Here is a 25991-nt window from a genome sequence, read left to right on the forward strand (position 1 = left end):
TGGCTGGAGTCCTGGGAGCCTAATGCATATGCATCATGCCATCCACTGATGAAGCCAGCAGGAAATTCCAGAAACCCATGTCAGTCATTTCATGGGAGTGTTGTGAGGTTATATGAAGCAGTGTCTGAAAATACCCAGCATAGCTCCTTGTTCAGAGCTCCAGGCAGGGGCTCCCAGACCACATCCCATCCTTTGATACTCACAAGAAGAATGAAGACATACTTGAAGACATACTTAGATGTGAGAATGAGACAGGAGAGACCAGTGAGAAGGAGGGCTTTGCTGTAATTGGCTCACTTTACCAAGGTGCTGCCCTACTGGAACAGTTGTACCCCTTCTGGTCACAGAGGACATTTAAACAGGAAAGAGCCACCATTTATGTCAATGTAGGTTAGCCTTCTCTGGACATTTCATACAAGTAGAGTCATCCTTCTTTTGTTGAATTTACACCTAAGTATTATATTCTCTTTGTGTATTGTAAGTGGAATTGTCTTCTCAATTTCATTTCTGGATTGTTCATTACTAGTGCCTAGAAATACAGTTGATTTTTATACATGGGATCTTGTGTTCTATAATCTTGCTGAATTTTTTTATTCTAACAAGGTTTTTAGTGTATTTCTTAGAATTTCCTCTATGCAAGATCACCTCATCTAGAAATGCAGGTATTTTCACTTTTTTCCAATCAGAATGCCTTTTATTTTTCTTGACTAATTGCTCTGACTAGAGCTTCCAGTGGGCATTGAACAGAATGAGTGAGCTGATATTCCTGCTTTGTTCCCAATCTTAGGGGGGAAGCATATTTTTCACGGTAGATATGATGTAGGGTAGGAGTATATGGATGGGGGTCCTAACCCCAACCAAGGCTTAGACTTGTATGAAGAGAGGAAGACACCAGTGTGGCCTGCAGCAGGCCGGGAGGGAGCAGGGCCACACCTGGCAGGGATTTTGTAGGACAGGAGTGGAAAGATGCTGTCAGAAGAGTTTTCAGTGGACAGCGAGGTGAACAAATAAGGGTTGAGCTGGGATAATGTTCAGGAAGCCCCAAAAGGAAGCAGCTGGGAAGGGGGAGGGAACTGGGCAGCCTTAGGCAAAGCTAGAGGCAAATGGACACTGGAAGAAGGGGGTGACTCCCAGGATGGCTACAGGCAGGGAGGCCCTTCCCTTCAGAAAGTCACCCAGCTCTGTCTCCACACGGAGGGGTCTCCTGCGCAGAAAATACATCTAGGTCCTAGTATTTATGGGCTCCAGCCACCTCATCAACCTGCATGTATGGTGATAGGTTTCTTCCCCTGGACATGAAAGAGGCCAAATCTCCATCTGTGAATATTTAGAGAGTATGTTTGTGCCTATGTTCATCTGCTCACCACCCCCAACCCTGCTCCCTAGAACTGCTGGGCGGGAGGCTTCCTCCTTCCCAGAGTGTTCTAATGCCCACTCTACCCCCACTCCCCTCCATTCCTGTTGCTGGGAAATCAGATGACTTCTGGGATCCAGGCTAATGGCTCTTATTAACCAAATGCTGACACATCCCTAATACATAGGTTGCTTAATTAATCTGAAAGCTGTCCAGCCAGCTTTCAGAGAAGCAAGCACTTCTCAAGCAGGGAATGGGGATTTCCAATAGACGAGGAAGGAAATGATGTCACGCTAACCCTTTATACAATGTCTTTCCTCTATGATAAAAGAAAAGTGCCTGGTGGAGATGGGACACTTCTCACTTCCTGAGAAGAGTGGAGCCTGAGTTACCTTGGGCTTCACTCCCCAGCCCTCAAGGAACCCTGCTCCTGCTGGAGACAGTCCTTCACTCAGCTGGCATCCAGTGCCCCCTCACCTCCAGCCACCCCCTCATGATCCGACTTGCTCAACAGCACCCAGTAGCATCTATTATTTCAGGACCTCTGCAAGGATAGTGGGGCTCTGGCCTCTTTAGAGCACAGATCAAAACTGGGTGTGCTTTTTCCTTCCAGAACTCAGACCCCGGGACATGCCCTCCCTTTGCCTCCCTCCTGCCACAGGTGTTAACAGGCCCAGTCAGACCGCACAGCCAGCCCCTCTTAGAAGAAATCTTAAGTTTCTTCCATAAGCAAATGAATGTAGGCTTTACTTTGGTTAGTCCTTAAGCAAAGAGATGTTTTCTATAGTTCTAGTTCCTAGGTACATTCTGTAAATGCTTTTTATGAACATAATAAATAGTTGTTCCAGACATGTTTAAAGATCTCACTAATTAGGAACAAGTTGTAGTTACATGACTTTGAGACAACGTACAAAGGGGACTAGAGGAAGCAGAGTATATAGAAAGAATACATTTAAAGCTAGAAGACCTGGATTAAGGATTCAGCTGGAGATATATTTGATGATCATGACCAGGACAAGAAAGTAAGGGGTAAAAGTAAGGGGTAAAAGTGAGGGATGTTGCTCAACCCCCTACAGGGCATAGGACAGCTCCCGCAACAAAGAATTATCTGCCCTCTAAAGTGTCAACAGCGCTGATGTTGAGGAATTACTTTGGATAAACTCTTGCAAAAAGCAGTTTTTTGGTATTGAAACTGGAATCACCCCAAATGACCATCAACCATAGACTGGATAAGTAAATTGTGACATATTTGTGCAGTGCAATAGTATAAAGCAATGAGAATGAATCAGTCACAACCATATGCATCAACACTATTCATCTCAAAAATGTAATTGCAAGGGATTCATTTTATATTAGTAAAAAAAAACAAAAACAAAAACAAAAAACAGGCAAACTACGAATGTTGTTTAGATATACTTACGTGCACAGTTCCCGTCGTGGCACATCGGAAATGAATCCGACTGGGAACCATGAGGTTGCAGGTTTGATCTCTGGCCTCGCTCAGTGGGTTAAGGATCCAGTGTTGCCATGAGCTGTGGTGTAGCTCGCAGATGTGGCTCGGATCTAGTGTGGCTGTGGCTGTGGCTGTGGCATAGGCCAGCAACTGTAGTTGTGATTAGACCCCTAACCTGGGGAACCGCTATATGCCTCGGGTGTGACCCTAAAAAGCAAAAAAAAAAAAAAAAAAAAAGATATACTTACATGCGTGGTAAAACTACAAAGCAAAGCAGAATTACTAATACAAAATGCAAGCTAGGGGCTCATTCTGAAAGAGATTGCAATTGAGAGGCACCTGCAGGCTTCTGTGGCAAAGTTCTGTTTCTGCAGTTGCTGGGGGTTTCTGCACATAGGTAGGTGACTGTGTTTTATTATCATTTAGATGTATAAATATGTTTTATAAACTTTGGTAGGAATATGAGTCTTTTCCACATTTCCTTCCATGCTGGGGACATGGTAACAGCAGCTAATGTTTATGAAGCACTAACTCTGTGCTATCACAATGATTCTGTCTGGGAGGATGTTTTATTCTCAAAGAAAATTTGGGGGGTGACATGCCCTAAGGATGGAGCTGGGCTTCAATGTGAGCTAGCCAGGCCTGGCCCCGTGCTCTAAACCACCACACAGTGCTGCTGCCTCCTGTTGGCCCCCATCTCACCTGCCTCCACTCTCTCCACAGGGTCCGGAGACAAACAACCAGCCGGCCCCCCCCAGCAGGGGGCAGACCCAAACCCCAGCCCAAGCCCAAGCCTCAGGTGCCACAGTGCAAGGCTCTGTACGCCTATGATGCTCAGGACACAGACGAACTCAGCTTCAATGCCAATGACATTATCGATATTATCAAAGAAGGTAAGTGCATGGCTGGCTGGGACTGTGTCATTGTTACATTGTTATAAAAACTAGTTCAGGAGTTCCTGTCGTGGCGAAGTGGTTAACGAATCCGACTAGGAACCATGAGGTTGCTGGTTCAGTCCCTGCCCTTGCTCAGTGGGTTAACCATCCGGCGTTGCCGTGAGCTGTGGTGTAGGTTGCAGATGCGGCTTGGATCCCTCGTTGCTGTGGCTCTGGCGTAGGCCGGTGGCTACAGCTCCAATTCAACCCCTAGCCTGGGAATCTCCATATGCCGCGGGAGTGGCCCAAAGAAATAGCAAAAAGACAAAAAAAAAAAAAAAAACTAGTTCATGTGCAAAGGGGATTTATGGGTTTCTCTAATTGAACCTTGCAGAGGTAAGTCAGGCTTACCTGGACCAAATGTGCCCATCCCTGAGCCATTTCTATAGCAAGACCGAGGTTAGAGCTGGCAGGAACTGCCCTAGGAAATGGGAGTTAGGTCTTTCCCACCCAGACTTCATGGCCTCCTCATAATGAAGGTTGATGGAATGGAAGCCAGGGAGGTAACCTATAACATCCACGATAAAAGCGGCCTGTGGGCTTGGCTGAATGCTTTATTACTTTGGTAGAGATGACGTTAGAATATACATATAACCAAACATTACTGCTTTATGGAAGCATAAAGACAAAGCTAACTCCTACCTTTAGGATGTTAGAAAAAAGACCATAAAGGAAATGGTATTTGTAGTGAGGGATGAGGAAGGAGACAGAGAGAGGAGCCATGGAGGCCACAAAGAGTGGGTTGTTGTAAGAAAGTGAGCCAGCACCCGGCCAGCTTGCAGAATCCTTGAGGAGATGTCAGTGGGATGAGATGAAGCCATGTGGCCTGGTCATGGGGGCCCTGGGTGTCCGACTCAAGAGATGTTGTCCAGACAGAGAGGAGCCATCCAGGGGTCTAAGCAGAACAAGGACAGCCTGCGTGGACAGTGTCCTCGGCAGGGCTAGCTTTCAGGAAGAGGTGGCCAAGGGCAGTTCTAGGAAACACCTGGGCTCTCTCCCAGGATTCTAGGTTCCAGGACTGTCCTCCTTCTAAATGGCCCCTGGGTGCAATTTTTATCTCCTTCAACCAGATGATTTTCTACAGGTGTTAGTATTTTCATATCCTTCTTTAAAAGTTGGAATAAAAATAAGTATTGAAATGAACTCTTAGTAATACAAACAGGATTTTGATTACCAGCTTTGTTCAGCAAAAACAGAGGAAATGACTTAATATCCAGTGACAGGGATTAGTTTAATAAGTTTTGCCATATGCATGTAGTCAACTGTGCTGCAAAAATTTCTGTTTTAAAGGTAATGATGCAGAAGTACAGTAAAATTTTTATGAAGAAAAGAAAAAAGTTAGCTTAGAGACTGTGGACCACAGCCTCATTTTTGTAAAAATAGAAAAACTGTTTTTTAAAGTTACTGTTTTAAAAAACAAAATGTTAAAGCAGTATCAAGTGTTGAATTTTAAGCAAGTATTACTTTCTATTTCTCAATATTTTCAAAATTTTCTAGAAACAACATGTACTGGGTTTAATTAAAATAATTATGTATTTTGAGTAATATAGAGTTCTAGCAGTTATCAAAATATGCTATAAATTATCACTATAATTTACACAGTGTGGTATGAGTGTAGGAATCAACGAATAGATAAATGAGATAGAATAGTGTCCAGAAACAGACCTGTGTGCAAAGGTGCTTAATATATGATAAATGTGTCATTTGAAAGCAGAGGAAAGGATAATTGCTTTCCATTTTGAAAAGAAAATTTGATCTCTGCCTCACATGAAATAAATATCAGATGAATTAAAGAACATACAACTAAATTATAAAATTCTTAAAAAGAAACCTAGGCTATTATATTAATCTTTGGGTGAGAAAAGCCTTCCTATGGAAGATGTCAAATGTAAAAACCATACAGGATTTAACCTCATAAAAACGCTTGATTAAAACCTCTATAGTGGGGAGTTCTCTGGTGTCCTATCAGTTAAGGATTTGACGTTGTCACTCCTGTGGCTCAGGTTTAGTCCCTGGCCTGGGAACTTCCACATGCTGTGGGTGCAGCAAAAACACAAACACAAAAACAACTCTCTATGGTGAATAGCGCAAAGAGCAAAGTTATAGAAAACAGACTAGGAAAAAATGTCTTACGTATATAAATAGCTCCTCCATGTAAAATAGTAAGACAAATAATCCAGCCCAAGAGCAGACAAAACGCTCTTGAGCAGTCAATGCACAGCAGAGCCTCCTTAATCATCAATGAAATGCAAAGCACAGCATTTCACCTGTGACATCAATAAAGATTAAAATGTGGGCGAGTCCACATTGCCTATCCAAATCCTGCCAGCTGAGTTTCTGGAATTGGGGATGGGAGCTTTGGGGAAGTTAATAATGATGCATTACATACACAAATAGTATATAACACCCCCTGCGGGTCCCAGGGAATCAGCTTGGATCACCCTCAGTAATTCTACTGGGGAACATAAGAGCATCCACACTCAGTGGAAAGAGACATCATAAACAAGTCCATGTCAGTTCAGGTCAAGTTTTGCCATCAAATGATATACAGAAAACTTTTAATTTTTGGAACTTTGTGGATTTTGTCACTGGGAAAAAAAAAAAAACTAATATATGGGGTTAGAGAAATAGGTACCTTCTTTCACTATTTACTGCCAGAATAGATTTTGGGGAAGGAAATTTTCAACTTGTAGAATTCCCATGTCAAAATGATTAATTTGGATTTATTTATTAACCCCTTCCCCCAAGCTAAGTCCCAAATAAATATTTACATGCATAAAAGAAACATAAAGTCCTAGAAGTAAGGATGGCAGGGTTTTCTTTTTTATATACTATCGGTGTGGGAAAGGGTTTTCAAAAGCAATAGAAAATGAGGAAGCCGTAAAGTAATAGATCATTTGATTCAACTCCTTAAATATTAAAATATCATAAAAAGTTAATAAAAATGAGAAGAGGGATATTTGTAACTCATACAACAGGTCCACAAATAGAAAAAGAACTCCTAATCAACAAGACAGAGACCAACAACCAATAGAAAAATAGGCAAATGATATGAAGTGGCACATAAGCAGCTATAGAATACAGAAGCTCTTTATATACAGATGTGAAATGATCTTTAGTATATATGATTAAACTTTTAAAAAAGTACTAAACATGTAATATAGTGTGCTATCATTTGTGTACAAAAGGGGATGATTTTGGAATTCCCTGGTGTCCTAGTGGTTAAGCATTTGGCATTGTCACTGCTGTGGCTCAAGTTCAATCCCAGGCCCAGAGAACTTCTGCATGCCACAGACAGCCAGAAAAAAGGTGTAGTGTTTTTATAGACATGCAATATCTCTGGAAGAAAGCGCAAGAAATAGGTAGCAGTGCTTGGCTTCCCAGAAGGGATCTAGGTGGCTATTTTCACTGTCCTTTTGTACTTGTGAAAGTACTCATAAAAGTTTTACCTATTACAAAAAAATTATATTTTCTTACAAAAGATAATAGAAAGTCCTGGTTTTTTTTTTTTTTTTTTTTGGCTCAGAAATCTATCCTACAGAACTACTTGCACATGAGCATAAAGATATATGCATGGACATTTAGTGCATTGATAGTGAAAAACTGGGGAACAGGTATCCATCCATTGGGGAATGGTTATATAAATTTTGGCATACAAGGCAGCTGTTTAAAGAATGAGATGCAGACATGGAAATATTATTGAGTATTGGAAAGCAAGATAGAGTAAGATATAGAATGGCCTGTTTAAAATGAATGTGTAAATAATCACAGAAAAATGTCTGGGAGAATGTATGGTAAATACTGCTGGTGAAGGGACTGGGATTAATCCAGGAAGTAAAGATTATGAATTTGCAGAGCAGTTCTCCCAGAAAGATTCCAGGATGGCATGAGGGGTGTGAAAGGTGCAAGAGGAGAAGCCCTCCTTAAAAGAAAAGCAGGGAAGCAGGATTGGAGCCATCTCCAGAGGAAGGACTGCTTGTGGGGGAGGCTGGAAGGCCCCGAGAAGAGTGGCCAGCCTGTCTGTGACGCTGGGCAGAGCTCAGGGGATGACAGCTGGAGACTGGCAGCAAAACCTCACTTCTTGGGAGTTCCCATCATGGTTCAGCAGGTTACAAACCAGCTAGTATCCATGAGGTTGTGGGTTCGATCCCTGGCCTCGCTCAGTTGGTTAAGGATCCAGCGTTGCCATGACCTGTGGTGTAGGTCACAAATGCAGCTCAGATCTGGCGTGGCTGTGGCTGTGGCATAGGTGGGCAGCTGTAGCTCCAATTTGACCCCTAGCCTGGGAACTTCATGTGCTGAGGATGCAGCCCTAAAAAGCCGGCGGGGGGGGAGGGGAAGAGGGGGAGAGAACTTGGATGGAGTCCAGCCCCTTTGCCTGTGGGATGCACCCACAGGAGCAGGGTGCTTCTGGCCAGGGCAGAAAGCCTTGCTGGCCTTCACCTCCACCACCTCTGTGTCCCTGCAGATCCTTCTGGCTGGTGGACGGGGCGACTACGAGGCAAACAAGGCCTGTTCCCCAACAACTACGTGACCAAGATCTGAGGCACAAAGAGACACTGATGCATGGGACGAAGGAGCTTCAGGCACAGACAGGGGAGGGGACATTTGGGGGCTCTCCTGATCCATAGTGAGCAACTGCTTCTGCAAGGCCTGGAGCTATTCTGGCACCTTCCCCATGGAGGACCTTGAAAAGCTGGGTTGGGAACAGGGAGTCACTCCTTAGCTGATCCTAAAAGATAGCCTATTCACAGGAACCCAGGAGGGCAAACAAGCACCCACTAAGATTTATTTATTCTATTTAAACCTGGTGAGAGGACAGGTGAGGTCCACTCAGACCTTGCTGACTCTATCAAAACAGTACCTGCTCGCTCACCAGGCCCAGGGAATAGCTGTAGGCAGCCGCTGACAAGTGCCTTTAGTTAAAGAGCACATTTCTTTGATCCCTTGTTTCCTTACCTGACATACACATTCCTCTGCCACCTTCCCTCAGGGAGGACTCACTCTGTGCAGGGGGGGCTTGGTGTGAGCGGGCACTTCCCATGCAAATGCCAAGAGCCCGCTGAGCCCACAAGTGCAACGGGCACTGGTTTACACTTTGCCTGGACCAGCAGGGCTGCCGGGCTACGGGGCTGCAGGCGCTGGGGCTGGGCTGTTGGCCAGGCTTTCTCTGGGTCTTCAGTTGGAATGTGGCTGGCCCATGTTGGTTTTTGTGTTTAATGCTGTACCTATTATAAGAAAGATCTCTTTTTTTTCAAGCTGTACATTTATAAAAACAGATCATATACTGTACATATAAAAATCTCAAGAAGGTAGAAACATGTAAGAATGTACTAAGTAGTATTCCACTGTACTTATTCATAAGATAGGTTTTATTACAAAACTCACACCAGGTACTTACAAAAGTGCACTACTCCTTTTCAGCTATAGAATCAGTGTTAACTGCTTTCTAGCTCAGGCCCTGCCACCTCTTCCCAACCCTCTCCCATAGGTAATTTTCTTTTCTGTGCTGCCCCCCCAAGTCCCCTCCCCCTGTCTCCTAAATAAATAAAGGAATCAGTGAACTACCTTGTCCTTTCATGATGTGGTTTGTCTGGGTTCAGTTGTGTCCCCTCAACAAGAGAAGGTATCTTGAAGTCCTAACCCCAGCTCCTTACTTGGCAATAAGGTCTTTATGGAGGTAATCGGGTCAAAATGAGTTCATGGGTAGGGTGGGCTAATCCAATGCAACCAGTATCCTGATTAAAAAAAAAAAGAAGAAGAAGAAGAAAGAAATTTGGACACAGATCAACACAGAGAGGGAGAAGATCATGTGAAGAGTCAGCCACTTACAAGCCAAGGAGGGGGCCTGGGACAGATCTACACGGCCCTCAGAGGAAACCATCCCTGCCAACACCTGCATCTTGGACTTCCAGCCTGTCCAAGTGTAAGACAGTAAATTCCTGCTGGTAAGCCACCCAGTCTATGGTACTTTAGTAAGGCAGCATTTATTGCAGTGGTGGTGAGAAGTTGGAAACAATGTCATGTCCATCAATAAGGGAGTGGTCACGAGGGACCGCCACTTCTCGACCTCTCCTTCTCCCAGTTGCCTCAGCCATTGTTAAGCTCCTGGGAAAGTAGGATTTGATAGCACCCACCTTTTTGTCATTTTAAGATCCCCAAGTCCATGGGAAGAAAATTATCAGGAGTTATATGTTGGGGGGAAAATCTGAATTTGGGACAAAGTAAATAATTTAATTCTGTCTTCAAGAACAGAGAGCAAACTTCATTTGCAAACACTAACAAAAAATGTTTAAGTTATATTTCAGTTCCCTTTTATGACCAGTTAAGAGAAAGAAAAATAAAACCATAATGTGATGATGTAAGGAAAGGTAATAGTCTTAGTATTACTAAGACTAATATTAAGTCTTACTATTACAGTCCTAATAGTCTCTCTAATATTCTACAAGGGACTTTCAATTTCACATTCCTGGACTCACTGAGGGTGAGAGGAAGGAGATAGAATGAGAATTTGGAGGAGGAGCCTCATGGACTCCCCACAGCCTCCAGGTGCTGACTGCTTTCTCAGGGGCAGGACCACCCGGATGGCCTTCCTGGATTACCATAAGCCCCTGTCCTAACTCCCATGCACCTTGCCCAGGAGGGCTGGGCTCAAAGAAGTGCTCGAGGAGTGTTGCCTGAATAGGTGACTGAACTGAAGTTTAGAGGTAAAGAATTAAACATAGATTTCCTCTCAATCTTGGATCTAGCCAGGCCTGCCATTTTGTTCACTGTCCAGTTAGACATGAGAGTAGTCTGGGAATCACTTAACCAGGGATAGCATAAAGAGGATTAAGGCCCTCCCTACCTTCTAGAACTTGCCATCCTGCTAAGAAGGGGCATGTGGGTGCATGCAGTAGAAAATTCATTACAAAAATGTGATAGATCCCTTCAGCCCATGGTTTAAACTAACCAAGGACCACATGAGCAAGCTTGAACTTGGACCCTAGGGCAGAAGTGTTCAAACTAGTTACAGACTAGCAGTTCCTGAACACTTTGGCCTCAGAACCCCTCTCCCATATTACTGAGTTCTGCTTTTGTGCATTCTAGCTATCAGTATTTACCAAAAATTTTAAAACACCAAGCGAACACACAGATTCCATCATCACATGTCATATAGCCTCTGGAAGAATCCACCATAAACTCCCGACAGAATGAGTAATAAAAACAATATCCTAGTATTATCATGCAAAGAATTTTGACCTCATAGACTTACTAAAACCAGCCACATTTCGAGGACCACAGAGGGAGTACTGTGAATGTGGGGTGCATCAGAGAGGACAACTGACTTTCTAGAAATGTTAGGCAAAGGGCCATTTCTTCAGAGTACTGGGGAAGTGAGACTGACACCCATGGAGAGGGCAGAGCTGAGACTTCCTTACAAGCTTGCTCCCCGACAAGCAGGGGTGCAGACCGCCCACACCCACCCGATCTTACAGGACCCAGCACTGTTACCAAGTGCAGTTTCCTTTTTAAAGGACATTACCTCCAAAGTGCACAGTCTACTCCAATTCAGCTGGCCAGGAAGAACCTAGGCACAGGGCTTCAAATGCAAGGGGGCTGAGAGGTCTCCACTAGGGGACAGTTAGTCTCTGCACAGGGCAGCTTGCCCACAGTGCAGGCAGAGAGCTCCCTCCTGGCCATGGCTCCTTCCAGGCAGAAGTGCTCACAAGAACAAGTGGACAGCTATGCAGCCATAGAACTAACCATCTCTACTGGTTCACTGCGGAGCAGGGCATGTATATAATCCACATCCCTTCCCTTGTGACCCCCTTTCAACTCTTCCAGACTTGAGTGGCACTGGGCAGACTGGGGCTAGCCCCGCCTCTAGTGCAGGTGGTTTTCTGGGCGGTTTCATGGATGAACAGGGATGGAGTGCGAGTTTCAGAGCAGAGAGAGCATGCATGGTGCATCTCTGGTGGCAAGCATAATGGTGTTACTGGCATCTCTCACTTTTGCAGTCACAAGAATGGAAGCCACTCTGCCTTGCTGCCCCCTCTCTGTCCTTATGTTTTCTCCCAAGGCCTGACTGGTCTTCACGCTTCCTCCTAAATTTAAGGAGCTTTTATTCCTCCCAGCTCATTTTGACACCTTTCCCTCCTACTATAAGGAACCTACTTACCCCAGCATGTCGCCGTCTAAAACCTCTACTTTGCAAATGAGAAGGCGCGAGACAGTTCACTACCTCGCCCGAGGTCACAGCTCTCAACCAAAGGAGCTACAATTTGAACCCTGATCTGACCCCAAGGTCCATGATTTTAATCTTTGTCTTCAATTCAACAAACATTGAGGAAATGATAGTCCAGTTGTCAACCTTTAAACTTCTAATATCTTACTCTCAAAAATCAAAAACCTAAAAACAAAACAAAAAACACCCTCACAAATATGACTCGACAGATATAAATCTGTAAACTACTGTGATATGCAAGAGCCATACCTAACATACTGTGAACATTCAGAGTCCATCTCTCTCCAGACCATCAAGCTTCTTAAAATAACGACCACTAAGTTCGAGCATCTCCAGATCCTGGACATCCTTGAATACAACACTCTGGGGCAGAGGCTCTTATCCCCATTTTACAGACACAGAAACAAGCACAGAGGCCACAGAAGCTTAGACTCTGCTAAGGAGACTTAAACCCAAGCAACTCAGCTTCAGGGTCTGATCTTCAAATCCTGGGGTTACATCATCTAGTTCTAATTTCAGTTTTTATGATATTATGCTTTCCACTTTTACAGCTTATTTCACATATATAACGCTTCACTTTTGGGTGCCTGCTTGGCATATAAGTATCTTAAAGGTCTTTTTTTTTTTTATAACATCCTGGAAGTATGAATTTCCTGAGTCAGGGTATTTAATATTTAACTAAGCAAAATATGTAATAAAGAAGCTATAAATGTCTTTGGAATACGCCTACAACACCCATCCTTTTTTGATGAGAAGTTGGAGCTCAAGCATCCCCAGGAAATAACTGCTTTGAGAGCCAGAAAAGCTCCCTCTCATGGTCTCACTTCGTTACCATTCACACTTGTGACTAAGTTGGTCTAAGGCTGCCATGGGAACAAGCTTCACTAATTCAACAAGAGTTATTTATAAAGCTTTATACTAGGACTTAACATAGAAAGACACCCAGTTGCTCCCAACGTTTGACTTACCAGGTAGGCGACCCTGGGCTGTCCAGAGAGGGGGCCACAGCCAGACCTCGCTGGAGACAGGCGCTTCTTCCAGGAAGGAGCAGACACGTGGCACCACTGAGTCACAAAGCAAGGTACCTGCTTCTACCACACTCCCTCGGTTGGAGAAACACTGCGTTAAAAGAGTTTACTGCAAAGCTTCTCAGCCTTTACAAATCTTACATGAGTTTGCAATGTTTCCCCAATGTATCTAACTCCTCTCTCTCAAAAAAACCAATTAACATCTTGTTGAACCAGTAGTTTGGAGAGTCACTGCTATAAGAGACTTATTTTATAGATTGGTTTTTTGGTTGGTTTTCTTTTTTTTTTTTTTTTTAGTTTAGTGGGTTGGAGACTGAGAGAATACATTCCCCTATAGAAAACAATGTTTTGGAGTTCCCGTCGTGGCTCAGTGGTTAACAAATCCGACTAGTAACCATGAGGTTGCAGGTTCGATCCCTGGCCTTGCTCAGTGGGTTAAGGATCCAGCGTTGCCGAGAGCTGTGGTGTAGGTCACAGAGGCGGCTTGCACCCCAGATTGCTGTGGCTCTGGCGAAGGCCAGAGGCTACAGCTCCAATTAGACCCCTAGTCTGGGAACCTCCATATGCTGTGGACATGTTGGCCTTAAAAGGACAAAAGAAAAAAAAAAGAAAACAATGTTCAAGGTAATCAAATGTCCACAAAAAAAACAAACCAAGAAAAAAACATAGTTAGAACAGGATTCCAAGCTTCACCTTTAACAGGATGTCACAGGCCCTGTTCCTTTTTCCAGCTGTGGTCCCACAGGACTGCTATTCTTGGTCTCAACGGTGCCTTTTGAGTGAAACACATTATGAGGATTACTTCTGCAAGCCATTGCCCTAGTGGGCCAGGTGTTCCTAATTAGAGAATAGTTAAATAGGTTCTAGAAAGGAATTGTCAAGCTTATCCTCTCATGTCACATTTTATATAATGAACCAATCTTTTATATTCACGGATTTTAGGAATGGGTGAGCAATCACTGAAGTCAAATTCTAGTGTTTTCTGTTTGAGAAAACAGTGGGAAGTTCTTTCCCAAAGCCATAAGGGCAATAATTCACATGCTATTCATAACAGCTCAAAAAGAAATTACTCAAAGTAAGCTTTAATTGAGTTCTTTAATATAGACTACAAAAATAAATACACACAGGATGCCTTAAGAAAATCAATAGCTTTAATTTTCCTCAATATACTTTTGTTTTAAATGCTTAAAAACAATTTTTTTTTTTTTAAACATAGACAAACTGCATCCAAGAGATGAAAAGTGAAACTAATCCCATTAAGGTCACCAAAGATTTCCATGTGACCAAATCCAATCCTTTTCCTAGTTGACCTCTTGGCAGCCTTTGACCCAGCTTCCCACTCCCTCCACTCTGAAATACTTCTTCTCTTGGCTCTTGTGACAGCATATTCTTCTTCTAGACTTTGTCCTTGGATACTGGCTGCTTCCTCTTGGTCTCTTTTGTGGGTCCCCAGTACTCCACTTCCAAATGCTGTTCCTTCCAGGGCTCTGCTCTGGGACTTGATCTCTTCTACAACTCCATGCTTTCCTTGGGTGATGGCACCTGCCCCCAAAGCTTTCAATGCTGTCTGAATGCCACTTATTCTTACTTGCGTATCTACAGTCCTCACCTCTCCCACTGAACTCAAGTCTTGTACTTTCTGTCTTTTGCACTTGGATATCTACTGGGCATCTTCAAACTTAACATTTTGAAGACAAGTTTTTAATCTCTCACCTCCAGTCTCAATATACATTTAGAAAACAGGTCTGAGAAAAGGTTTCATGAAATAGACAAAAGGACTATATACAAAGTTAGTAAGACAAAGTGCACAGACGAAGCGCTCTTCCCAGCAGCCTAGGACCGTCCCATTAGAGGTGAGGCAAGCTCTTGGATGGCTTTTGAGTTCAGCTGAGGAATCGTGCTGATCTTCAGGAGTTTGCTGCTTGCGTATTTATTCTTGATGGCCTGCAGAAGTCATCTGTGATTAAGCACACATCAGGAGCTCCCCACCACCTCCACCACATACCTTATTCCTAGTCTAATTTCCAAAGATCAAAGGTCCAGACCCAGAGTCTCCAAAGAGTATCATGACGTCAAATCACTGAAAGCAGCAAGTGCTCTAAGAGGACACGCGGACCCTTACAACTTCCTGCCATGCCTAGTAATGGCTAAAGCCCTCCTGGTAACAAGGTGATGGGGGATCAAACGATTTCAAGGTCCAGAGAGCAGACTTTCTCTCATGAGCTATCCAAGGGCTTGGGAGGCTGGGGGGTGGCATGTTTATCATGCCTAAGTGCCATCAGGACATGTCAGGTTGGCCAGCACTGGCAGCAATCGCTGGCCATAAAGTGAGTGGCAAAAACTGTTTAGATCCCAGATGATACCCTCATGACTGAAAACACAGGATGCTTCCATGGCATGTTAAATTGTGCTGCAGCTCATTAAATCATGCTGCATGTTTAAATTATGCTGACTTGTAAGGAAGCAAATCAGGCTGTGAGGACACTTAGTACAAATGCCTTGTTCTTTGTCACTAGACCCTTGGTATAGCTCTGGCAGTTGGCACCATGCAAGCAGAAGACAGCAGGTAGTCTTTTCCTCTCAGGTGGGCCACACAAAGACAGAGCCCAGGCCCCCAGGATGCTTCCTGAACGGGCTTCTCACCCTCCTCCTTCACTATGTTTGCTGCTCAGGTGCCTCTCAGTCACTATACTAAAATTTGCTGCACAGAGGCCCTGAGTGATGTTACCCGAATACCCAAGGCTTACCCGGGGCCACGTACAAAGGACATTTCCTGTTCTAGATGACACATCAGCCAGCCTTCCCTGCTTGCTATGTGCCGTACTTCACATAATGAGTAGAGAGTAGATAATACATTGAACAGCTGCCTGGCTGACTACACTGGGCCTGGACCTATCTGCCTTGTTTTAAAGAAAGTCAGACAGATGGCCAACGGGCACATGAGAGAATGCTCAACATCACTGATTATTAGAGAAATGCAAAGCAAAACTACAAGGAGGTACCACCTCACACCAGTCAAAATGGCCATCATTAACAAGTCAACAAATAACATGCTGGAGAGGGCGTGGAGAATAAGGTATCCTCCTTCACTGTTGGTGGGAATGTAAATTGGTACAATCACTATGGAAAACAGTATGGAGGTACCTCAGAAAACTAAATATAGAACTACCATATGATCCAGAAATCCCACTCCTGGGCATATATCTGTTCAAAACTTGCATTGAAAAAGATACATGCACCCCTATGCTCATTGCAGCACTATTCGCAATAGCAAAGACATGGAAACAATCTAAATGTCCATCTACAGATGAATGAATTAAGAAGATGTGGTACATATACACAGTGGAATACTACTCAGCCATATGAAAGAATGAAATAATGCCACTTGCAGCAACATGGACAGACCTAGAGATTCTCATACTACGTGAAGTGAGTCAGACAGAGAAAGACAAATACCATATGATAGGAGTTCCCATCGTGGCTCAGTGGAAACAAATCTGACTAGCATCTCTGCAGACTCAGGTTCAATCCCTGGCCTTGGTCAGTGGGTTAAAGGATCCAGCATTGCTGTGAGCTGTGGTGAAGTTTGCAGACGTGGCTCGGATCCCAAGTTGCTGTGGCTGTGGTGTACGCTAGCAGCTATAGCTCCAATTTGAGCCCTAGCCTGGGAACTTCCATTTGCCTCAGGTGCAAGCCTAAAAAGACAAAAGACAAAAATACAAAAAACAAACAAAAAAACAAATACCATATGATATCACTTATACCTGGAACATAATATATGGCACAAGTGAAATTATCTACAGCAAAGAAACTCATGGACTCGGAGAAGAGACTTGTGTTTGCCAAGAGGGAGGGGGAGGGAATGGGATGGACTGGAAGTTTCGAGTTAGTTAAGTGCAAACTATTGCATTAGGAGTGGATAAGCAATGAGATCCAGCTGTACAGCACAGGGAACTGTATCTAATCACTTGTGATGGAACATGATGGAGGATAATTTGAGAAAAAGAATGTGTGTGTCCTTACACCAGCCAGAATGGCCATCATCAAGAAGTCTACAAACAGTAAGTGCTGGAGAGGGTGTGGAGAAAAAGGAACTCCATTAAACTGTTGGTGGGAATGTAAATTGGTGGCAACCACTGTGGAAAACAGTATGGAGATTCCTCAGAAACTAAAAATAGAACTACCATTTGATCCATCAATCCCACTCCTGGGCATCTATCCAGAGAAAACCATGACTCAAAAAGACACGTGTACTCCAATGTTCATTGCAGCACTATAGACAATAGCAAAGACATGGAAACAACCTAAATGTCCATCAACAGAGGAGTGGATCAAGAAGATGTGGTACATATACACAATGGAATATTACTCAGCCATTGAAAGGAAAGAAATTACAGCATTTGCTGCAGCATGGATGGACCTAGAAATTATCATGCTAAGTGAAGTCAGTCAGACAATGAGACATCAAATGATATCACTTACATGTGGAATCTAAAAAAAAGGACACAATGAACTTCTTTGCAGAACAGAAACTGACTCACAGACTTTGAAAAACTTATGGTTTCCAAATGAGACAGGTTGGAGGTGGGGGGATACACTGAGGGTTTGGGATGGAAATGCTATAAATTTGGTTGTGAAGATTGTTGTATATCTATAAATGTAATAAAATTCATTAAGTAATTTTTAAAAAAGAATCATATATGGAACTACTAAATGTACTCACTATGCAAAGCCACTTTGCTCAAAGAAAATGCACTATCCATTTTTTTTTAAATAAACCCATTTTCTTTGTCTTTTTACTTTTTTTTTTGTCTTTTTGCCTTTTCTAGGGATCGAACCCAAGTCCTCATGGATCCTAGTCGGGTTCGTTAACCACTGAGCCACTACAGGAATTCCTGAAAATAGAAAAAAATCTTAAAAAAAAAAGAGGGAGTTCCCCCAGTGGTTCAGCAGTGACAAGCCCAGCTTTATCTATGAGGTTGAAGGTTCAATCCCTGGCCCTGCTCAGTGGGCTAAGGATCTGGCACTGCCATGAGCTGAGGTGTAGGTCACAGACACAGCTTGGATGTGGTGTGGCTGGGGCTGTGGCAGTGGTGTAGGCCAACAGTTACAGCTCCAATTTGACCCCTACCCTAGGAATTTCCATATGCCATTAAGTGCTGCACTAAAAATCAAAAAATAAAGTCAACTCTCAGAGTTTATCACTATCCTCCATCCACTGCTATACCAGAAAAATCATAAAGAGTTTGTGCTAAAACAGATTCTCATATATGCCAAAATGTTTACATGAAAATGCAAACATACATACATACACATCCTCTCATACCCAAAACCCATAATCTAGTGCTTTCCAAAGCTTAGGAAAGAGCACTTACAATGAATTTCGTTAAGTTTTCATTTACTTTCATTACATTTTTGGCCATGTGCTGCATGACCTCCAATACTTCATTCTCGGTGTATCCAGTGTAATACTGCTGCTTTAAGTTCTGGAACACAACACAAAGAGAAGGGGCAAGATTAAGCATCCACTTCTTTAGAAGAGCACATCTTACACATGTTGACATACTTATATAACAGCTTTAAAAAATATTCTTACCTGCTGGAAGTTCAGGCACAGCCCCAACCACTACCAGGGTACCAGCAAAGCAGCCAGTAAATGCAGGATGACTCTGGCTCTGAGCAGGACTAAATCAAGTGACGAAGGTCCCAATTTATTATTTTTTAGAGAAAGTTGCACAGATAAGTAGTGTACTTCAAGTAACAAATCTTTCATGCTTACCTCTATCATCACTAAAGGGGATGGAAAGTGGAACAGAATAAAAACAAACCCAACAAAGGAGTGACCCTTGCACAGTAAGGAAAGAGAAATGGGATCAGCACATCTGAAATATTGTCCTCCCATCAAAGTCCTGCCTGGCTGGTGGGGATTTGAGAGCCCAGATATCCATTTTGTCAGTCAGGGAAAGAGGTTCAGAATCAAGAAATGAACTGGGCCAGAAGCAGCAATCTAAGCTCCCAAACCCAAAAGAACTAGGGCTTCTTGTCCAGCCCTGTGTAATTAAGCACTGGAGAACACAGAGCACTCAAGCCTCTGGCCCAGCTTCCCCGAAAACAGAATTCAAGCAAAAGGACAGCTGTTGAGTGATCAGTCTTATTTTGTATGGAGATATGTAACCTGACTTTACTTCAGTTTTATGATAAAATACTAAAAGCTAAAACACACCACTTTCATACGCACAATGTGACTGAGAAAAGATTATAAGCCACAATATAATCTTTTTTTTTTGCCTTTTGTCTTTTTAGGGCCTCACCTGCGGCATATGGAGGTTCCCAGGCTAGGAATCTAATTGGAGCTGTAGCCGCTGGCCTACGCCAGAGCCACAGCAACACCAGATCCAAGCCACATCTGCAACCTACACCACAGCTCACAGCAACACCGGATCCTTAACCCACTGAGCGAAGCCTGGGATAGAACCCTCAACCTCATGGTTCCTAGTCAGATTCCTTTCTACTGCACCACAACAGGAACTCCTATAAGCCATAATATAATCTTAATTCTAAAATAGCGTAAAGGAAAAAGGAACTAAACAGGAGTGAATCCCGACATAATGCACAACTACCGTTATTTTGAAATCAATTCCCAGAAAACTGGGAGGCCTACAATTAATAGGTTTAGAGCCAAGCAAGCATGTCTAAGAGTAATTTGGCTAAAACGAACTATTGGTACCAAGACTATGTACCATACATGTACCAGTGGCTCTTCTGCCTCAAGGTTTTTATTTCAAAAAATTTCAAATGTATAGAAAAATTCAAAGAATAAGATAATGAACACCTATATGTTCTTTGGCAGATTCATCAGTTATTAACATTTTCCTCCTCTTTTTCCTCTCTTTCACTCTTTCTCTCATGGTGTCTGCACCTCACTTTCAAATCGTTCAGCAAAAATTGTAATTATTCTGAAGCCATCAAATGGCTGAACCATTTCAAAGTCAATTGCATAGAACATGACACATCACTTCCAAAGCATTTGCTAAAAAGTTATTTTCCTCCCTAGCCACAATACCATTACCATATAAGAAACATTATCAACAGTTCCATAATATCATTTAATATCTAGTAAATATTGAAATTTCTCCAATTGTTACAAAAATATCTTTTATAGATTTTTCTTTTACTTTTTTGTATCTAGGGTCCAAGCAAGGTATACACAGTATATTTGGTTATTGTTGTCTTTAGTCTTTTTTTTAACTTAAAACAACCCCATTTTCTTCCTTTTTTTTTCTCTTCTTTTTGTCTTTTTCTAGGACAGTACCCATGGCATATGGAGGTTCCCAGGCTAGGGGTCAAATCAGAGCTGTAGCCGCCGGCCTACGCCAGAACCACAGCAACGCAGGATCCAAGCCATGTCTGCGACCTACACCATAGCTCACAGCAACACCAGATCCTTAACTCACTGAGCGAGGCCAGGGATCGAACCCATAACCTCATGGTTCCTAGTCGGATTCGTTAACCACTGAGCCATGACAGGAGCTCCTAAGACAACCCCATTTTGTTGGCTTTAAATGACATTGACTTTTTTAAAGGATCCAGGGCAGTGACTTTGCGAACATCCGCATTCTGGATTCACCTGTGTTTCCTGATGATTGGAGTCGTGTCCAACGTTTTGGACATGAATTCTTCATAGGTGATAATGCACGCTTCCTATTGTACCAGAGGCAGGTCAGGTAGTCCCACCACTGCTGATAGAAGCTCCATCACTGAGTTAAGGTAGTAACTGTCAGACCTCTGCATCACAAAAGTACTGTTTTTCTTCAGAATAACTACATTATCCGTGGGGTGATATTTTGAGATAACTTGAATCTTGTTGAGCATCAATTGATCCTTGCTTGAATAAATTATTATAATGGGGATTTTTAAATGGTGGATTTATATCTCTACCATTGTTTCTACTTTAATTAGCTGGCATTCTACTGATTTAAAAAAAAAAAAAAAGTAGTTTCTGTTGTGGCTCAGCAGTAACAAACGCAACTAGTATCCATGAGGATGTGGGTTGGATCCCTGACCTCGATCAGTGGGTTAATGATACAGTGTTGTCATGAACTGTGGTGTAGGGCAAAGATGCGGCTCGGATCCTGCATTGCTGTGGCTCTGGCATAGGCCGGCAGCTGCAGCTCCAATTCAACCCCTAGCTCGAGAACTTTTAGGTATAACCCTAAAAAGCAAAAAAAAAAAAGGCTATGCCTTTCTTCCTACTTCCCTTCCTTCCTTTTCTTTGTGTCATTATGGACTTATGTATTTTTTAAATGCATTATAACATATCACTGTCACTATGCTTTTCAGTGCACAAAGTTTGTCACTAAGAGCCCATTCAAGCCAAATCCTATGTCCTTATGATTGACCCCTATGAGCTTTGAGAATGTGCTTGCTACCTGCTAAAAATTGATTTACGCTCACCTTATACTTCCCTTGCCACAGCCCTGAAATCAGGTATTTCTCAAAGGAGCCCTGGTTCCTACAGGTTGGGCACTGAGTACTCAAGATGTGGGGACAAGATATGTTCATTGCAAATGGTCTGTCATTGTTTCTGAGAACTTCATTATGAATTTGCTATTTTTTCTAAAACAATATTATAGGGTTTTCCTTTTGTTTTTAATTGTTAGCAATATTTTGGGAATTCCCATCGTGGCATAGCAGAAACAAATCCAACTAGGAACCATGAGGTTGCAGGTTCGATCCCTGGCCTTGCTCATTGGGTTAAGGATCAGGCGTTGCCATGAGCTGTGGCATAGGTCGAAGACGCGGCTCGGATCCAGCATTGCTGTGGCTGTAGTGTAGGCTGGTAGCTGTAGCTCCATTTTGACCCCTAGCCTGGGAACCTCCATATGCCATGGGTGTGGCCCTAAAAAGCAAAAAAAAAAAAAAAAGTTAACAATATTTCATATAGTGAAAGTTTTAGTCCTTAATAACATGAATGTTTATTTGCTTTCTCCTACTGTATAATTTCAGAATTATAATAGCAGATTAGTACTAATCTCCTATTAAGAAATTAGTAAACCTCCTAAGTAAACTTTAAGTGTGCTACTTTTTTTTTTCCTGGCCATGCCCAAGGCATGTGGACGTTCCTGGGACAGGGATTGAACTCAAGCCACAGTTGCAACCTGCACCACAGCTGCAGCAATACTGGATATTTAACCTGCTGCACCAAAAGGGAACTTCCATAGTATGTTACCTTTTTTGGTTCTTTGTTTTGTCTAACTTCACATCCCACTAAGGATGCAGAGTCAGGGCATTGAATCATGATGACAGAAGAGGACACGGAACTCACCTCCTCCCACAAATACATCAAAAATACATTTTCACCAAATACAGTTTTCACAGAATACCTACTGAACAGTGGCAGAAGATCTCAGACACCAAAAAGTACAAGATCTCCAAGTAACTGGATAGGAGAAAAGAGAATTAAAAAAAAAAAAAAAGGTAATCTGCATAAAACCTGTTCCCTTTGGAGGAAACTGAAAGAAGAAAGGTTCCCTCACCCTGGGAAGCCCCCTCACCAGCGGGCAGATCAGCCAGGACAGGAAAGGAGCTGCAGAGGCTTGGAGGGGAACACAGCAACTGGTTTGCAGCAGGCAGGTCAGAGAGAGACCATCACAGAGGGTCCATGCTAGCTCCTTGCAACTGCCCACCCCGAGACACTCATCTGCTGCTACAGATAGAGGCTTGGTGTGGAATCTGAGGCTTTAGAAGAAATACGCAGGTAGAGGACTAGGGTTGGCTCTGTGGAGACAGCATGAAGGGGCTGGAGTGTGGCATGAGCCTCAACTGGGGGTGTATGTGGAAGAACCTCATGGCCACCATAGAAGCTAAGTGCTATTTTTAACAGGCACATGAAGGGAGGAATAGGGCCTACCAGAGCAGCCTCTTTCTCTGACCAATCTCAATCGGTACAGCACCACTTCTATAAATTCTAGAAGCAGGTTGCCCAAGTGCAGAGATTGGGCTAAAATCAGAGCTGAGCCCCAGGGGCCATGAGACTAAGGAAGCAGGGCTGGAATCTGAGCCTTCTCCCCACAGCCATGCAATTACAGACTTACATTACTTCTGGCTTTGTAAACTCAGTGCCTGCAAGACACTCAAGGGGACAATGGGGTGCTCCTGTGGCAGAGGCGAGCAGGATCAGCAGCCATAGGCTTAGCAGGCACATGTGTGTGCACACATGCGTGTGCGCGCACACACACACACACGGGGGTCAAGTAGGGGTCTAGGCTGCTTCCATAGCTCCCAAGTGGATCCAGGTATATGACTACTGTAGTCCTAGTACCTGACATCAGTGGATCTGCACCTACAGACCTCCCCTGGTGGATTTGTGAACACAGTGCCTGAGAGACACCAGGATTGATTGCCTGAATTCCCAGGCAGGGCTGAGGGCAAGGCCAACAACTGTGTACTCTGTGAGCCCACACAATGGGTACAGGTGGCACAACGGAGCACACTCACTAGTGAACAGCTCTGGCAGAGGAGTACTCAGTGGTTCCTCTCCCAGCATGAGTGCTGCAGTCCCACCTATCTCACATCACAGCTCAGAAATGGGTCAGCAGCTTCTACTCCAACAACTAGGGAGCAGACCCTGTCCTTGACAGGGCTGTGACAACCAGAACAAAAAGGGGGTCCCACTCAACATCCAGTGCATGCTCTGGTCACCTTAACACCAATCACACCCCCCATCAAGGGGATAACAGCCAGCACACACTGAGGAAAGATATAACAGGCATACAGCAGGCATCCATAGAAACAGTCCTCACACCAAAAATATTAATCCCTCACAGGTTACACTGGGACGCTCCCACATAATGATAGCCCATCAAGACTAGAGTAGATTACTGTTTTTCCTAAACTCATGAAGTAAGAGAAATACAGGTAAAATGAAGAAGCAGAGGAATCACTCCCAATTAAAAGATCAAGGAGTTCCCATTGTGGCACAATGCAATTAGCAGCTTCTCTGCAGCGCAAGGACACAGGTTCAAGCCCCAGCCTGGTACAGTGGGTTAAAGAATCCAGCACTGCCGAAGATGCAGTAGGCAGCAAAGGTGGCTTGGATCTGATCTCTAGCCCAGGAAGTCCAAATGCCATGAGGCAGCCAAAAAAGAAAATAAAAATAAAAGATCAAGAGAATTCCCCGAAAGAGCAATGAAAGAGACCTATTCAGTCTAACAGACACCAAAATGAAAAAGGAGGTATTGAAAATACTGAAGGAATTAAGAAAGGTTATGGATAGACAAGGAGATTACTGTAAAAAGGAGTCAGAAACTCTAAAAAAGGAACCAAGAAAAATTAGAAAACTCATTTGCCAAGATAAAAAATGAGCTAAAGGCCAGAAATATCAAATTGAATAATGCAGAAGAATGAAACATGGTCTGTAAGACAGAAAAATGGAAATCAATCGGAACAGTGATAGAAAGATTAATTTAAAAAAAAAAAGAAAGCACTATATATAGGAGACCTTTAAGATAATGTAATGCATCCATCTACACATAATAGAGATCCCAGAAGGAGAATAAGGGGCAAAGAGGATCAAAAGTGTATTCAAACAAATTATGGATAAAAACTTTCAAACCCAAAGAAGTAAACAGATATCTAAGCATGGGAAGTACAGATGGTCTGAAAGAAAAAAAAAAAAAAAAAAACTCAAACAGACCTACACTAAGAGACGCTATAATTAAAATGCAAAATTAAAGAAAAAGAGAGGGAGTTCCCGACGTGGCTCAGTGGTTAACGAATCTGACTAGGAACCACAAGGTTGCAGGTTTGATCCCTGGCCTCGCTCAGTCAGTTAAGGATCCAGCGTTGCCATGAGCTGTGGTGTAGGTCACAGATGCTGCTGGGATCTGGCATTGCTGTGGCTGTGGTGTAGGCTGGCAGCTACAGCTCCAATTCGACCCCTAGCCTGGGAACCTCCATATGCCGTGAGTGCAGCCCTAGAAAAAAAAAAAGAAGAAGAAGAAAAAAAGAAAAAGGGAGGATTCTAAAGGCAGTAAGAGAAAAACAAAGAGTTAATACAAGGGAACCCCCATAAGGCTATTAACTGATTTTGCTACAGAAACATTGCAAGCCAGAAGGGAGTGACAAGATATATTCAAAGTCCTAAAAGTGAAAAACCTACAACCCAGGATACCCTACCCAGAAAGGGTATCACTGAGAATAGAGGGAGAGAGAATGAACTTATCAGACAAGAAAAACTAAAAGAATACAGCAATACTAAACCAATCCTAAAAGAAATAGTGAAAGGCCTTCTCTAGGCAGAAGACTCAAATAGGCCAGTACACAGATTTAAAAAAAAAAAAATTGTCAAAGTGATGATAACAACAATCAACAGCAAAAGGATAAATAGAAGATATAAAAAGTAGGTATCAAAATCATAAAATGTTGGGGAAAAGAGTAAGAGAAAATGTAGGGTTTTTTGTGGTTTTTTTAGAATGTGTTTGAGCCTATATGACTACCAGTCTAAAGCAAGTAGATATAGGAAGGGGTTAACATACTAAAAAAATAGAGTGACCGCATATCAAAAAAGTACAACAGACTCACAAAAACCAAAAAGAAAAGAACTCAAGTATAAAACAATAGAAAACCACAAAAGGAAAAACAAAAAGAAATGAAAGGAACAAAGAAGAAATACAATATCAACTGGAAAACAAGATTTAAAATGGCAATAAATACATATCTATTAAAAATTCCCTTAAATGTCAATGGACTAAGTGTTCCAATCTAAAGACATACAGTGGGCAGACTGGATTTACAAAAAGTCTACAAGTTCATAGCAATACAGGCCTTCCTTAAAAAACAAGAAAAATCACAAACAACCCAAACTACCACCTAAAAGAATTAGAAAAAGAAGAACAAACAAACCTGAAGTCAGAAGAAGGAAGAAAATAATAAAGATCAAAGAGGGACTAAATTGAGATATAAAAACAAATTTTAAAAAATCAATAAAACCAAG

At 42.8% G+C, this 25991-nt stretch overlaps 2 protein-coding genes across 4 annotated transcripts in view; one reads left to right on the forward strand and one right to left on the reverse strand.

Annotated features, from left to right (window-relative positions):
• MYO1E (myosin IE) overlaps positions 1-9698 on the forward strand; it is a 223034-nt gene extending 213336 nt beyond the window's left edge. For both annotated transcript variants that reach the window (XM_047766223.1, XM_047766224.1), the window contains exons 27-28: positions 3531-3700; positions 8211-9698. In XM_047766223.1, the coding sequence (XP_047622179.1) occupies positions 3531-3700; positions 8211-8287 (247 nt within the window). In that variant the 3' untranslated portion in view covers positions 8288-9698. The remainder of the gene's footprint in view (positions 1-3530; positions 3701-8210) is intronic.
• Positions 9699-14126: 4428 nt separating this feature from the next.
• The window catches only part of CCNB2 (cyclin B2), a 34787-nt gene continuing 22922 nt past the window's right edge, over positions 14127-25991 (reverse strand). For both annotated transcript variants that reach the window (XM_047766228.1, XM_047766227.1), the window contains exons 8-9: positions 18373-18483; positions 14127-14941 (exon numbers count right to left, since the gene is read on the reverse strand). In XM_047766228.1, coding sequence (XP_047622184.1) covers positions 14831-14941; positions 18373-18483 — 222 coding nt within the window. In that variant the 3' untranslated portion in view covers positions 14127-14830. The remainder of the gene's footprint in view (positions 14942-18372; positions 18484-25991) is intronic.

The sequence above is a fragment of the Phacochoerus africanus genome, chromosome 2, assembly GCF_016906955.1.
Source record: "Phacochoerus africanus isolate WHEZ1 chromosome 2, ROS_Pafr_v1, whole genome shotgun sequence".
In the NCBI taxonomy this organism is placed as follows: Eukaryota; Metazoa; Chordata; class Mammalia; order Artiodactyla; family Suidae; genus Phacochoerus; species Phacochoerus africanus.